At 39.4% G+C, this 12,664-nt stretch overlaps 1 protein-coding gene across 1 annotated transcript in view; it reads right to left on the bottom strand.

Annotated features, from left to right (window-relative positions):
* Positions 1-12,664, bottom strand: part of LOC125155158 (kinesin-like protein KIF28P) — an 80,608-nt gene that overhangs the window by 57,412 nt on the left and 10,532 nt on the right. Inside the window, exons 3-4 of the mRNA XM_047840064.1 lie at positions 5,099-5,302; positions 343-378 (exon numbers count right to left, since the gene is read on the bottom strand). Coding sequence (XP_047696020.1) covers positions 343-378; positions 5,099-5,302 — 240 coding nt within the window. The remainder of the gene's footprint in view (positions 1-342; positions 379-5,098; positions 5,303-12,664) is intronic.

Raw genomic sequence — 12,664 nt, 5'->3', positions numbered from 1 at the left:
CCGGAGCTGTACCTCCAAGGGCAGTGCTTTCTTCAAGGGCGGCGAAAGCAGGGGGCCGTTCCAGGGAGAGAACGGGAGATGCAGGACGGAACGACGTGTTCTGAAAAGGAAGGAGAAGTCTATGCGGCTGAAGCATAGGGTGTGTGGAGATAACGGGGCAAGACGTAGAGCCGGAGAGGTGGGTCAAAGCTGGCTAGCCAATGCCAGGCCACAGAGTTCTGACTGTATCTGTATTGTGGGGGATATTGATTGATATTGATATTATTAATATTGATTAAGCTGATATTGATTAAGCTGCAGAGTCACCCAGATTTGTGTGTCAGAGAATAGAATCGCTGTTACCTGCTCGTTGTAAATTTCCAGCATACTGAATGTAACCTGTACAGAAAAGAACATAAAGTAAATATTCTTTGGAAAGTCATCTTTGGAAAAAAAAAAGTAATGTAGGAACAGCAAAAATTTCCCACAAAGGGAAAGGCTATTATTAAATATACCAGTGCTCTATTTCACATGTCGTAAGAGATTCTTGTATAATTTTAATGATCTGGAGGAAGTTATTAATATAAATGAAAAACAGATATACACCTCTGTGTGTGTGTGTGTGTGTGTGTCTTTCAATTTCAATTGGAAACAGAAAAAGATTATTTTAAAAAATTTTTAATGTTTTTCTTAGAGCACAAGTGGGCGAGGGGCAGAGAGAGAGGGAGACACAGAATCTGAAGCAGCACAGAGCCTGACGTGGGGCTTGAACCCACGAACTATGAGACCATGACCTGAGCCAAAGTCGGATGCTTAACCGACTGAGCCACCCAGGTGTGCTAGAAAAAGGTTATTCTTTATTGCTCACCCCCACTCTGAACATATGTACAGAAAAAGGGTGGTTTTTACCCTACTCTGCTTTTGGAATATTGCTGGACAAGCCAGCACCCCTTAAGCGGGAGGCTGGAGGGCTCTGAATGGCTCTAGCATAAAGAAAAGACCCCAAGATACTGACATTTGCCACCACCCTTCTACCAAGGGGAAGGCTGGCTTGTGCATTTCATTACCCCATCGTGGGTCTTGCCAGTCATGTCTCCTGTCCCCAGAGCTTCCAACTAACTTGAGTGTCACATGTTTTAAACAAATGGCCTAGGGTTAGCAGACCAGGAAAGCCTCCAATATGAGAGAGCAAACAAACTGTAGAAAAAAGGAACTCCAAGAAAGCAGACAATGCGCGGAGTAGAAGAAAACACTTTTAAAAGTCCTATAGGGGCACCTGGGTGGTTCAGTCGGTTAAGTGTCCAACTTTGGCTCAGGTCATGGTCTCATGGTTCGTGAATTTGAGTCCTATGTTGGCCTCTGTGCTGACAACTCAGAACCTGGAGTCTGCTTTGGATTCTGTGTCTCCCTTTCTCTCTACCCCTCCCCTGCTCACACTGTGTCTCCCTCTTTCTCAAAAATAAATAAACATTAAAAAATATATTTTAAAAAAGTCCTATAATTCCTAGCATCAGAGAGAGAAAGAATTCTATCCATGAAAAAACAGGATGCTATTACAAAGGAAAAAGAGAGTAAGAATGTTTGTACATTAAACTTGAGGAAAGATAGCCAAAGTGACAGTGTAGTGGAAGGGTTATAAGATATAGTTGAGGAAATCTTCTAGAATGAAGGGGGAAAAAAGACCAAGAAGTGGAAAGCAAGAAGTAAAACATTATACAATTAGAACATTAGCACAAGAGGTCCAAAATCCAATTAAGAGGAGTTCTAGAAGGGAGAACAATTATAAAAGAAATAACATAAGAAAAGCTACTCAGAACTGAAGACAAAGATTGCCAGATTGAAAAGGTTCCCCCAAGTGTCCAGCACGATGAATGAAAAATGCTTACACTAAGACACACCAGACCATCAGGGGTGAAAAGAAGATCCTAAAAGCTGAGAGAGAAGCTGAAAGTAAAAAAAAAAAAAAAAAAAAAAAAGTTCACATAGAAAGAATTGGAAACCAGACTGGTACCAGACTTCTCAGCTGCAAAGTTGGAAATCAAAAGAAAATGAATAATGTTGCCAATTATTCTCAGAAATCTGGAATTCTGTTCTGGATACACTTCGATCAATGTGGGAGGAGGAAAAGGTATTTTCAGTGATGCAAAGATGCAAAGTATACCCGATCCACCTATCCTGAGGAAATTGCAGCAGAAGGAAAGCGTAAACTAAGAAACAGAAACATGTTGCATTTAGTAGTCTGAGGAGGCAGCAGAGAAGGATGTGGCAATAGAGTTCCAAAATGACACTTTGCAGTGGCCTTGGGGAAATACTGCTCCAAATCACAGCAGGAAAATGGAAGACTCTTGCTGAAGGAGACCCCCGTCCCTGACTAATGGAGCTGAAAAGTCTTGAATGTATTGGAAATAGGATTAATAGGTAGGTGACAGTGCATTGAGAAAAACCCGCAGAGGGATTTATAGAATCCCATACACATACACACATACAAGGCAATTAAAAATTCAAAGAAAAACAAGCCCCACAAATTTTAAAATTAAAAAATTAAAGAATACTTGAAGAAAAACAGTGTAGAAAGGCGTTTCTGTATTCCTTGGTTCAGCAGTGACTAATAGTTGCACAGCTAAAATGCTAAACACTACTGATTTAACCAAATTTTGCGATAATGCAGGGGTTATGTGGCCAAGAAAGCATCGTGGTGTATGGTGTGGGTGTGATGGGGATAAATTCTCTTTTACTGTGGCAAGAAGGTCAACAGCAATTTCAGACATTTTTACTAAGAGGAGAAAAACCAGCATTGTTTGAAAATATGCAGATGGATACCAGGGCAAATGGCGAAGCATGGAAGATGGTAACCTTTGGGCCACGATGGGCAAGGAGGGGAGGAAGGACAGCAAGACACTGGTGGCTTCCAACAAGGCTGTCAGTGCAATTCTGTACCATCCTTCCATTTAACATGTATGATCTGGGGCGCCTGGGTGGCTCAGTCGGTCAGTTGAGCGTCCAACTCTTGGTTTTGGCTGAGATCGTGATCTCACAGTTCGTGAGATCAAGCCCCACATTGGGCTCTGCACTGAGCATGGAGCCTGCTTGGGATTCTCTCTCTTCCTCTCTCTCTCAAAAATAAACATTAAAAAAAAGTGTACAACCCAATGGTCTTGAGTATATTCACAGAGCTGTGTAACTACCCCCACAACCTAAGAATGTTTTGTCCCCTCCAAAAAGAACCCCATTAATAGTCACTCTCCACTCGACCTTCTCTGTTCCTCTCTGCTCCGCCCCAACCCTAGGCAATCACCAACCCACTTTTTGTCTCTATAGATTTTTCCTATTCTGGCCATTTTATGTGAAGGGAATCAAATGGTATGGTATCTTTCCTGTGTGGCTTTTTTTCCACTCAGCATAATGTTTTCAAGGTTCATCCATTTTTAAATATTGCTTTGTTTTACTTTATTTTAGAGAGCAAGCACATATGAGTAGAGGTGGGGCAGAGAGAGGGAGAGAGAGAGAATCCCAAGCAGGCTCCCTGCCCTGTGCAGAGCCTGATGAGGGGCTCAATCCCACAACCCTGGGATCATGACCTGAACTGATCAAGAGTCGGTCATTCAACCAACAGAACCACCCAGGTGCCCCAAGTTTCATCCATGTTGTAGCAGGTGCCAGATGCTATAGTTCCTCTTACTGCTGAGTATATTCCATTGTCTGGCCATACTGCCTTCCATTCATCCATTCATCACTTGATGGCCGCTTGGCTTGTTTCCACTTTTTGACCTTCGCAAATACGTTGCTGTGCAACATTCATGTATATGTTTTTTGTGTGGGCGTAGGCCTTCCTTTCCCTTAGGTAATTTGGGTTTTTAAACTATGCTTGTATTACTTTGAAAAAAAATTAATTACAAAATTACTAATATACTATAATGTTGACAGTATTTAAGTGATGAGATTGTGAGCAATTTCTGTTCTCTGACTTGAACACATTGCTTTTAAAATCAGGAGGAAAGGGGCGCCTGGGTGGCGCAGTCGGTTGAGCATCCGACTTCAGCCAGGTCACGATCTCGCGGTCCGTGAGTTCGAGCCCCGCGTCAGGCTCTGGGCTGATGGCTCAGAGCCTGGATCCTGTTTCCGATTCTGTGTCTCCCTCTCTCTGCCCCTCCCCCGTTCATGCTCTGTCTCTCTCTGTCCCAAAAATAAAGAAACGTTGAAAAAAAAAATTTTTTTTTAAATCAGGAGGAAAATTGAGATAAAAAAAAAAAAAGATGATGCGTTGTTGAATTTTCATGACATAAATTTCACCTATCACTTACAGGAAACAGAAACACAGACTCTGCTTACAGGTATTTGTAGACAATTTACCGTCATGTTTTAAAGACATTTGTTAATGGTTGCTGTCCATCGTGGTGATGTCACCCACCTTCAGTGAATTTAAAATTCAGTGTGGGCCTTCTCTGTTGGGGCAAGTAAGAAACTCTGCTGGGGAAACTGAGAAAGAAAATAAAAGTCCTTATTTAGAAATAAAAATCCATAGGGGCACGTGGGTGGCTCAGTCGGTTGAGCGTCCGACTTCGGCTCAGGTCATGGTCTCGCCATCTGTGAATTCGAGCCCCATATTGGGCTCTGTGCTGATGGCTCAGAGCCTGGAGCCTGTTTCAGATTCTGTGTCTCCCTCTCTCTGCCCCTCCCCTGCTCATGCTCTGTCTCTCTCTGTCTCTCAAAAAATGAATAAATGTTAAAAAAAAATTTGTAAAGAAATAAAAATACATAAATGAAGATGAAGACACAGCCACAGCCTTAGCAGAAGAGGGGAGTAAAGGTGACTGTAGGAGAGTCAGTGACGGTCTTGTCGAGCAACCCCAACAATGATCGATCCCTTGGAGTGTTGGCTTTTAAGACAGCTGCTTCTAGGATATTCAAAATGCCTTTAAAAAATATTTCCTTGGGTTTGCCTCAGGACTAGAAAAATTCTACGTTCTCGTTATCTGCAACTTGATTTTGTGATCCTGAAAAGATTTTGCTATGGAAAATTAACATTATCCCCCAATAGAGATGCTGATAATTCGGGGCCACGGATTTCCAAAGTGAGAGAAGAAATCCCTCCAAGAAGGGATTTTAGGAGAGTACACACCTGGTATTCCTGATTTCTCTCCCGCTCCTCAATTGCTTGAAAGAGCTCTTCACATACATTTGGAATGATACCCTTGTTTGCGCCAAGCCCAACCATGGAATAGCTTTTTCCAGAGCCAGTTTGGCCATAGGCTAGGAGGGTGGCATTATAGCCTTGCCAAGCGCTGTCCAGAATTCCCCTGCCAAGATCATGGAAAACATCTTTCTGCAAAGAAGATCACAGGCACAGTGTTCAGCTCGGGCTTTTCACGATACTCTCAAAACATAAATATTGTGGTTTTGATGAATTGCTTAATTAGTACCCTATGACCTACTTGAAATAAAATTCTGATGCTCTCTTAGAACCAATAAAATAAAGCTGGAAACCAAAAATGAGATTTGGCCATTTGGAAAACACTGATGATCGTGAATCTTCAACTAGCTGGTGTCCATCAATAGCAAATCTGTGCCTCTCACAGCCTTGCCAAAACCTAGCCTTGCTAGGTCATTAAAATTCACCAATCAGATAAAAATTTCAAGGTGTCAGAGACTAGTCAAAGTGTCTCCTACTTTCTCTTTGTTCTTGACTCCAAACAATAACATTACAAAATCCCTGCACTGATTTTAGTCCTCTGGTGCTGAGCTCTTTTGTGTGTGTGTGTGTGTGGCCACAAGACCCAGTGGTTTTGGAGCATTTCTACAACACACATACATACATGGGCACACACTCCCTTTTTAAGTGGGAGACACAGATGCCTGTGCCCACAACTGCTTGAAAGAGATGTGGTCTGGCTCCTTCGTTATCTGGGCCATGACCACAGCCAGCAATATTCTCTTATTTGAGGCTGTTTCAAAGAGTACATTCTTCTCTGATCTCTAATATCAATAAAATAATAAGTAAGCTTGGAGTGCCTGGGAGGCTCAGTTGGTTGAGCATCTGACTCTTGTTGTCAGCTGGGGTTATGATCCCAAGTCATGGGATCAAACCCCATGTCCGGCTCCATGCTGAGTGTGGGGCCTGTTTGGGATTCTCTCTCTTCCTCTGCCCCTACCCTGCTAATGCACACATGGACGTGCACTCTCTCTCAAACAACAAAAAAAGATAGTAAGCTTTACATGATCCCTCCATTGCAGTAGGCACATTTGTGTAATTTATATAATTTTTACGTCTGGGAAAGATGCACATACCAACATAGTATGATTTATATGTGGACAATAGACAGGAACCGATTTTCTCATACTGTTCATTTCTCATGAGAAAGGAATACAAATTATTACACTACAACGTTTAGGGGAGCTTCAGGCCTAAGATGTAGAATTTGGCCAGTGGTTTCTGAAATCGTTGTAATTATACTTTTCCCAGAGAAATGTGTTCTTACAAAGGGTATCTACTCTATACCTTAAGAGCTATTAGCTAAACCTAAGGAGCACCTACTAAGCTTAGTAAAGAAACTAGTTTTGGAGTTAGAATTACATTTCTAATTTCTTCCTACCCACCATCCTATCATCAAATATACGAAGCATTGTCCTACACTACGGTGTGTGAAACAGTAATTCTGTGATCTCGTAACAGGTGGTCCAAAAAGCTCGATGGTGCTCCTCATCCCCAAGTGAATTCTTTACAGCACAATTCCTGCAGTCTTTTAAAACTATCTTTTCAAAAATCGAGATATAATTGATATATAACATTATATTAGGTTCAGGTGAACAACATATGATATTTGTACATATTGTGAACTGATTACCAGAATTAGTCTTCTTGATAATAGCCATTCTACCTGGTGTGAGATGTGTCGCCGTGGTTTTGATTTGCATTTCCTGATGATGAGTGACATTAAGCATCTTTTCTTGTACCTGTTGGCTATTTGCATATCTTCTTTGGAGAAACTGTCTATTCATTTCCTCTGCCCATTTTTTAATTGGGTTGTTTGTTGTTGTTGTTGTTGTTGTTGTTTGCTATTGACTTGTATAAGTTCTTTATCTATTTTGGATATGAACCAGATATATGATGTGCAAATATTTTCTTCCATTTTGTATGTTGCCCTTTGATTTTGCTGATGATTTCCTTATGTACAGAAGCCTTTTTGGTCTGACGTAGTCCCACTTACTTACTTTTGTTTTTGTTATTAAATCCAAAACATAATTTCCAAGACTGATATGTAGAAGCTTACCACCTATGTTGCCTTTGAGAAGTTTTGTGGGTTTTGCCCTTATGTTCAGGTTTTTAATACATTTCAAGTTAATTTTTGTGAATGGTGTGATGTGGGGGTCCAGTTTCATTCTTTTGCATGTGACTGTCCAGTTTTCCCCAAACCATTTATTGAAAACACTGTCCTTTCCCCCGTCATCTATGTTTGGCTCCTTTGTCATAAATTAATTGACTATATACACATGGGTTTATTTCTGGGCTCTCTGTTCCATTCCACTGATCTATGTGTGGTTTTATGCCAGTGCCATACTGTTTTGGTTGTCATAGCTCTGTAATATAGTTTGAATCAGGGAGTGTAATGCCTCCTGCTTTGTCCTTCTTTCTCAAGGCTGCTCTATTTGGAGATTTTGTGGTTTCACACATATTTTAGGATTGTTTATTCTATTTCTGTGAAAAATGCCACTGGAATTTTGATGAGGATTGCATTGAATCTGTAGATTGCTATGGATAGTGTGGAAATTTAACAATATTAATTCTTTCAAGCCATGAGCACATTTATTTGTGTCTTCTTCAATTTCTTTCATCAGTGTCATCATTTTATGTGCAGGTACATATTATGTACAGGTCTTTTACCTCCTTTGTTAAATGTATTACTTGGTATCTTACTGTTTTTGGAAAAAACTCGAAACAGAATTGACACACATTATATTCATCCATTTAAAATATGCCATTTTAGGGGCACGTGGGTGGCTCAGTTGGTTAAGCATCCAACTCTTGATTTCAGCTCACATCATGATCTCATGGTTCATGAGTTTGAACCCTGCATCAAGTTGTGTGCTGATAGTGTAGAGCTTGCTTGGGATTCCCTCTCTTTCTCTCTCTCTCTCTGCCCCTGCCATGTGTGCACATGTGCTCTCATTCTCTCTCTCAAAATAAATAAAAGTTTTTCAAAAAAATAACATTTTTCAAAAAAAATTCATATTCTTTATTGAAGTTGATATACAATATTATATTAGTTTCAGGTGTACAACATAGTGATTCTACAATTCTGTATGTTATGAAATGCTCACCGTGACACGTGTAGTTAACATCTGTCACCAAGCAAAGTGATTACAATATTATTGACTGTATTTCTTTGGCTATACTTTTCATCCCTGTGACTTACTTATTTTGTAACTAGAAGTTTGTACCTCTTAATTTCCTATACATATTTCACCCATCCTGTACCCCCTCCCTTCTGGCAACCACATATAGTTCTCTGTATTTATGAATCTCTTTGTATTTTGTTTGTTCGTTTTGTTTGATTCCACATGCAAGTGAAGTCATTTGCTATTTGTCTTTCTCTGATACTTCATTTAGCATAATACCCTCTAACTCAAACTGGTGTTGAGAATGGCAAGATTTCATTCTTTTTTTTTATATAGCTAAGTAATATTCAGTAATATTGAGCATATACACATCTTTATCCATTCATCTATCGATGGACATTTGGGTTGCTTCCATATCTTGGCTACTGTAAATAATGGTGCATTAAACACAGTGATGTATATATCTCCTTTAATTATTGTTTTCATTTTCTTTGGGTAAATACCCAGAAGTGGGATTTCTGTTTTTAATTTTGAGGGGCCTGCGTATTGTTTTCCATAGTGGCTGTAGCAGGTTACATTCCCACAAACAGTGCATGAGGGTTCCTTTTTTATCCACTCCCTTACCAACACTTGTTGTTTCTTGTCTTTTTTTGACATTAGCCATTCTGACTGGTGTGAAGTGAGATCTCATTTTGACTTGCATTTTTCTGATGATTAGTGATGTTGAACACCTTTTCATGCGTGTGTTGGCCATCTGTATGTCTTTGGAACACGTCTATTCAAGTTCTCTCTCCATTTTAAAAATCAGGTAATTTGAGATTTTGTTGGTTTTGGTTTCATTTTAGTGTTGAGCTGTATAAGCTATTTATGTACTTTGGATATTAACCGCTTATTAGATATATCATTTGCAAATATTTTTTCCCATTCAGTAGGTTGCCTTTCGATTTTGTCGACAGTTTCCTTTGCTGTGCAAAAGCTTTTTAGTTGGATGTAGTTCCAATTGTTTGTGCTTTGGTTTTCCTTGTCTGAGGGGACAGATCCATAAAAATATTGCTAAGACCATTGTCTAAGAGTTTACTGCCTATGTTTCCTTTTGGGAATTTTTATAGCTTATTATCATTTTTAGGTCTTTAACCCATTTCAACTTAATTTTTCTGTATGATATAAGAAAGTGGCTCAGTTTCATTCTTTTGCAAGCAGCTGTCCAGTTTCCTAGCACCATTTATGGAAAAGACTGTTTTCCCCATTATATAGTCTTGCCTCCTTTATTGTAGATTAACTGACCATATAAGCATAGGTTTATTTCTGGGCTGTCTATTCTGTGCCATTGATCTTTGTGTATTTTTCATTTGAGGAGGATGGATATTAACTCTTCTTTAAATGTTTGGTAGAGTTTACCTAGATAGCCATTAGGTTGTGCACTTTTGTTCGTTGGGAATTCTTTGATTACTAATTCAATTTTGTTACTAGTGATCAGTCTGTGTAGATTTTTTATTTCTTTCTTGGTTCAGTCCTGGTTGGTTGTATGTTTCTTGAGATTTATTCGTTTCTTATAGGTCATCCGATTTGTTAACCTATAATTCTTCTGCTAGTCTCTTACAATCCTTTGTAATTCCATAATGTTTGTTGTAACTTCTCTTTCATTTCTGATTTTATGCATTTGAATTCTCTCTCTTTTTTTCTTGTTGAGTCTGGCTAAAGATCTATCAATTTTTTTATCTTTTCAAAGAAGCAGCTCTTAGTTTCATAGATATTTTCTATTTTATAAGGATCTATTTCATTTATTTTTGCTCTGATCTTTATTATTTTCTCCCTTCTACTAAATTTGGCTTTTGTTTTTTTCTATTTATAATTCCTTTAGGAGTAAGGTTAGGTTGTTGAAGATTTTTCTTGTCTCTTGAGGCAGGCCTCTATCACTATTACAATAATAAACTTCCCTCTTTTTTAAAAAATTTTTTAAATGTTTTATTTTTTGAGAGAGAGACAGACAGAGTATGAGCAGGGGAGGGGCAGAGAGAGAAAAGAGATACAGAATCCAGAGCAGGATCCAAGTACTCAGCTATCAGCACAGAGCCTGATGTGGGGCTTAAACCCATGAGCATGAGATCATGACCTGAACCAAAATCAGACGCTCAACCCACTGTGCCACCCAGGTGCCCCTAAGTGTTTTTTTTTAATGTTTATTTATTTGAGAGAGCGCGCGCGTGCACACACACACACACAGACACACACAGACACACACAGACACACACACACACACACAGACACACACACACACACACGGGGGAGGGGTATAGAGGGAGACACAGAATCTGAAACAGGCTCCAGACTCCTAGATGTAAGCACAGAGCCCGATGCGGGACTCGAGCCCGCAAACCATGAGATCATGACCTAAGCTGAAGTCAGATGCTCAACTGACTGAGCCACCCAGGTGCCCCTAAATTCCTCTTAGAACTGCTTTTGCTGCATCCCAAAGATTTTGAACCATTATGTTTCCATTTTGATTTCTTACCATGTATTTTTTAATTGCCTCTTTGCTGTCCTTTGTTTTGACCCATTGGTTGTTTAGTGTCCACATGTTGGTGTTTTCTCCAGTTTTATTCTTGTAATTGATTTCTAGTTTCATACCCTTGTGGTGAGAAAAGATGCTTGATGTGATTTCAAACTCCTTAAGTTTATTGATGTTTGTTTTGTGGCCTAACATGCACTCTACCCTGGGGAAGGTTCCATGTACACCCGAAAAGAATTTGTATTCTGCTGTTCTTGGATGGGATGTTCTGTATGTATCTGTGAGATTCATCTGATCCCATGTGTCATTCAAAGCCACTGTTTCGTTGTTGATTTCTGTCTGGATGACCTATCCACTGACATAAGTGGGGTGTTAAAGTCCCCTCCTATTATTGTATTACTGTCAATTTCTTCCTTTATGTCTGTTAATATTGTCTTTATATATTTAGGTGCTCCTATGTTGGGTGCAGACAGATTTACAACTGTTATAGCCTCTTGTTGGATTGTTTGTTTTATCATTATAGAATGACTTTCTTTGTCTCTGAGAGTATTTGTTTTAAAGTCTATTTTGTCTGATATAAATATTGTTACTTTGACTTTTTTTTCCCCACTTCCATTTGCATGGCATATTTTTTCCATCTTTTTGTTTTCAGTCTCTGTGTCCTTGGGCCTAAAGTGGAGTCTCTTGTAGGCAATATATACATGGGTCTTGTTTTTTCACCCAGTCATCCTATGTCTTTTGATTGGAACATTTAGTCCTTTTACATTTAAAGTAATTATTTTTTTAATGCTTATTTATTTTGAGAGAGAGAATGAGTACACAAGTGGGGGAGGAACAGAGGGAGAGGGAGAGACAGAATCCCAAGCAGTTTCCACAGTCACTGCGGAGCCTGACACAGGGCTTGAACTCACGAACTAACTCACGAACTATGAGATCATGTCCTGAGCCAAAAATCAAGCGCGGGTGGGTGAGGGGCAGAGAGAGAGGGAGACACAGAATCAGAAGCAGGCTCCAGGCTCTGAGCTGTCAGCACAGAGCCCAATGCGGGGCCCGGACTCACAAACCGTGAGATCAAGACCTGAGCCGAAGTCAGTCGCTCAACCGACTGAGCCACCCAGACGCCCCAGCCACTTTTGTTTTTTAACTTTTATACGGGCCTTACAAGTAATTGATCTACTACCTTTATTATACATTTGCTTTTACCAGTGAAAATTTTCCTTTCATAATTTTCTTACTTCTATATATGGCCTTTTCTTTTCCACTGAAAGAAGTCTTCTTAACATTTCTTATAAGGCTGGTTAAGTGCTGATGAACTTTTTAAATTTTAAATTTTTGCCTGGAAAACTATCTCTTCTTCAGTTCTAAATGATAATCTTCCCACGTAGAGTATTCTTGGTTGTAGGGTTTTTTTTTTTTTCTTTCTGCACTTTCCTTTCTGCCACTCACTTCTGTCCTGCCAAGTTTCTGCTGAAAAATCAGCTGATAGGCTTATGGGGGTTTCCCTTGTATATAACCATTTGCTTTTCTCTTGCTGTTCTTTAGATTCTTTATCATTAAATTTTGACATTTTAATTATTAAGTGTCTTGGTGTGGACTTCCTTGGGTTCATCTTTGTTATGTGGAAGTATGTTCCATCTATCCCTAATTTCTTGAGGGTTTTTATTAAGAATGGATGCTGTATTTTATCAAATGCTTTCTCTGCATCTGTTGAGAGGATCATATAGTTCTTATCCTTTCCTTTATTAATGTAGTGTATCATGTTGATTAACTTGCAAATATTGAGCCAACCTGCAGCCCAGGAATAAATCCCTCTTGATTATGGTGAATAATTATTTTAATGTA

The sequence above is a fragment of the Prionailurus viverrinus genome, chromosome F1 (assembly GCF_022837055.1).
Source record: "Prionailurus viverrinus isolate Anna chromosome F1, UM_Priviv_1.0, whole genome shotgun sequence".
Taxonomy (NCBI): Eukaryota; Metazoa; Chordata; class Mammalia; order Carnivora; family Felidae; genus Prionailurus; species Prionailurus viverrinus.
The sequence above is the reverse complement of the archived record's forward strand: the minus strand, read 5'-3'. Positions and strand labels throughout refer to the sequence as shown.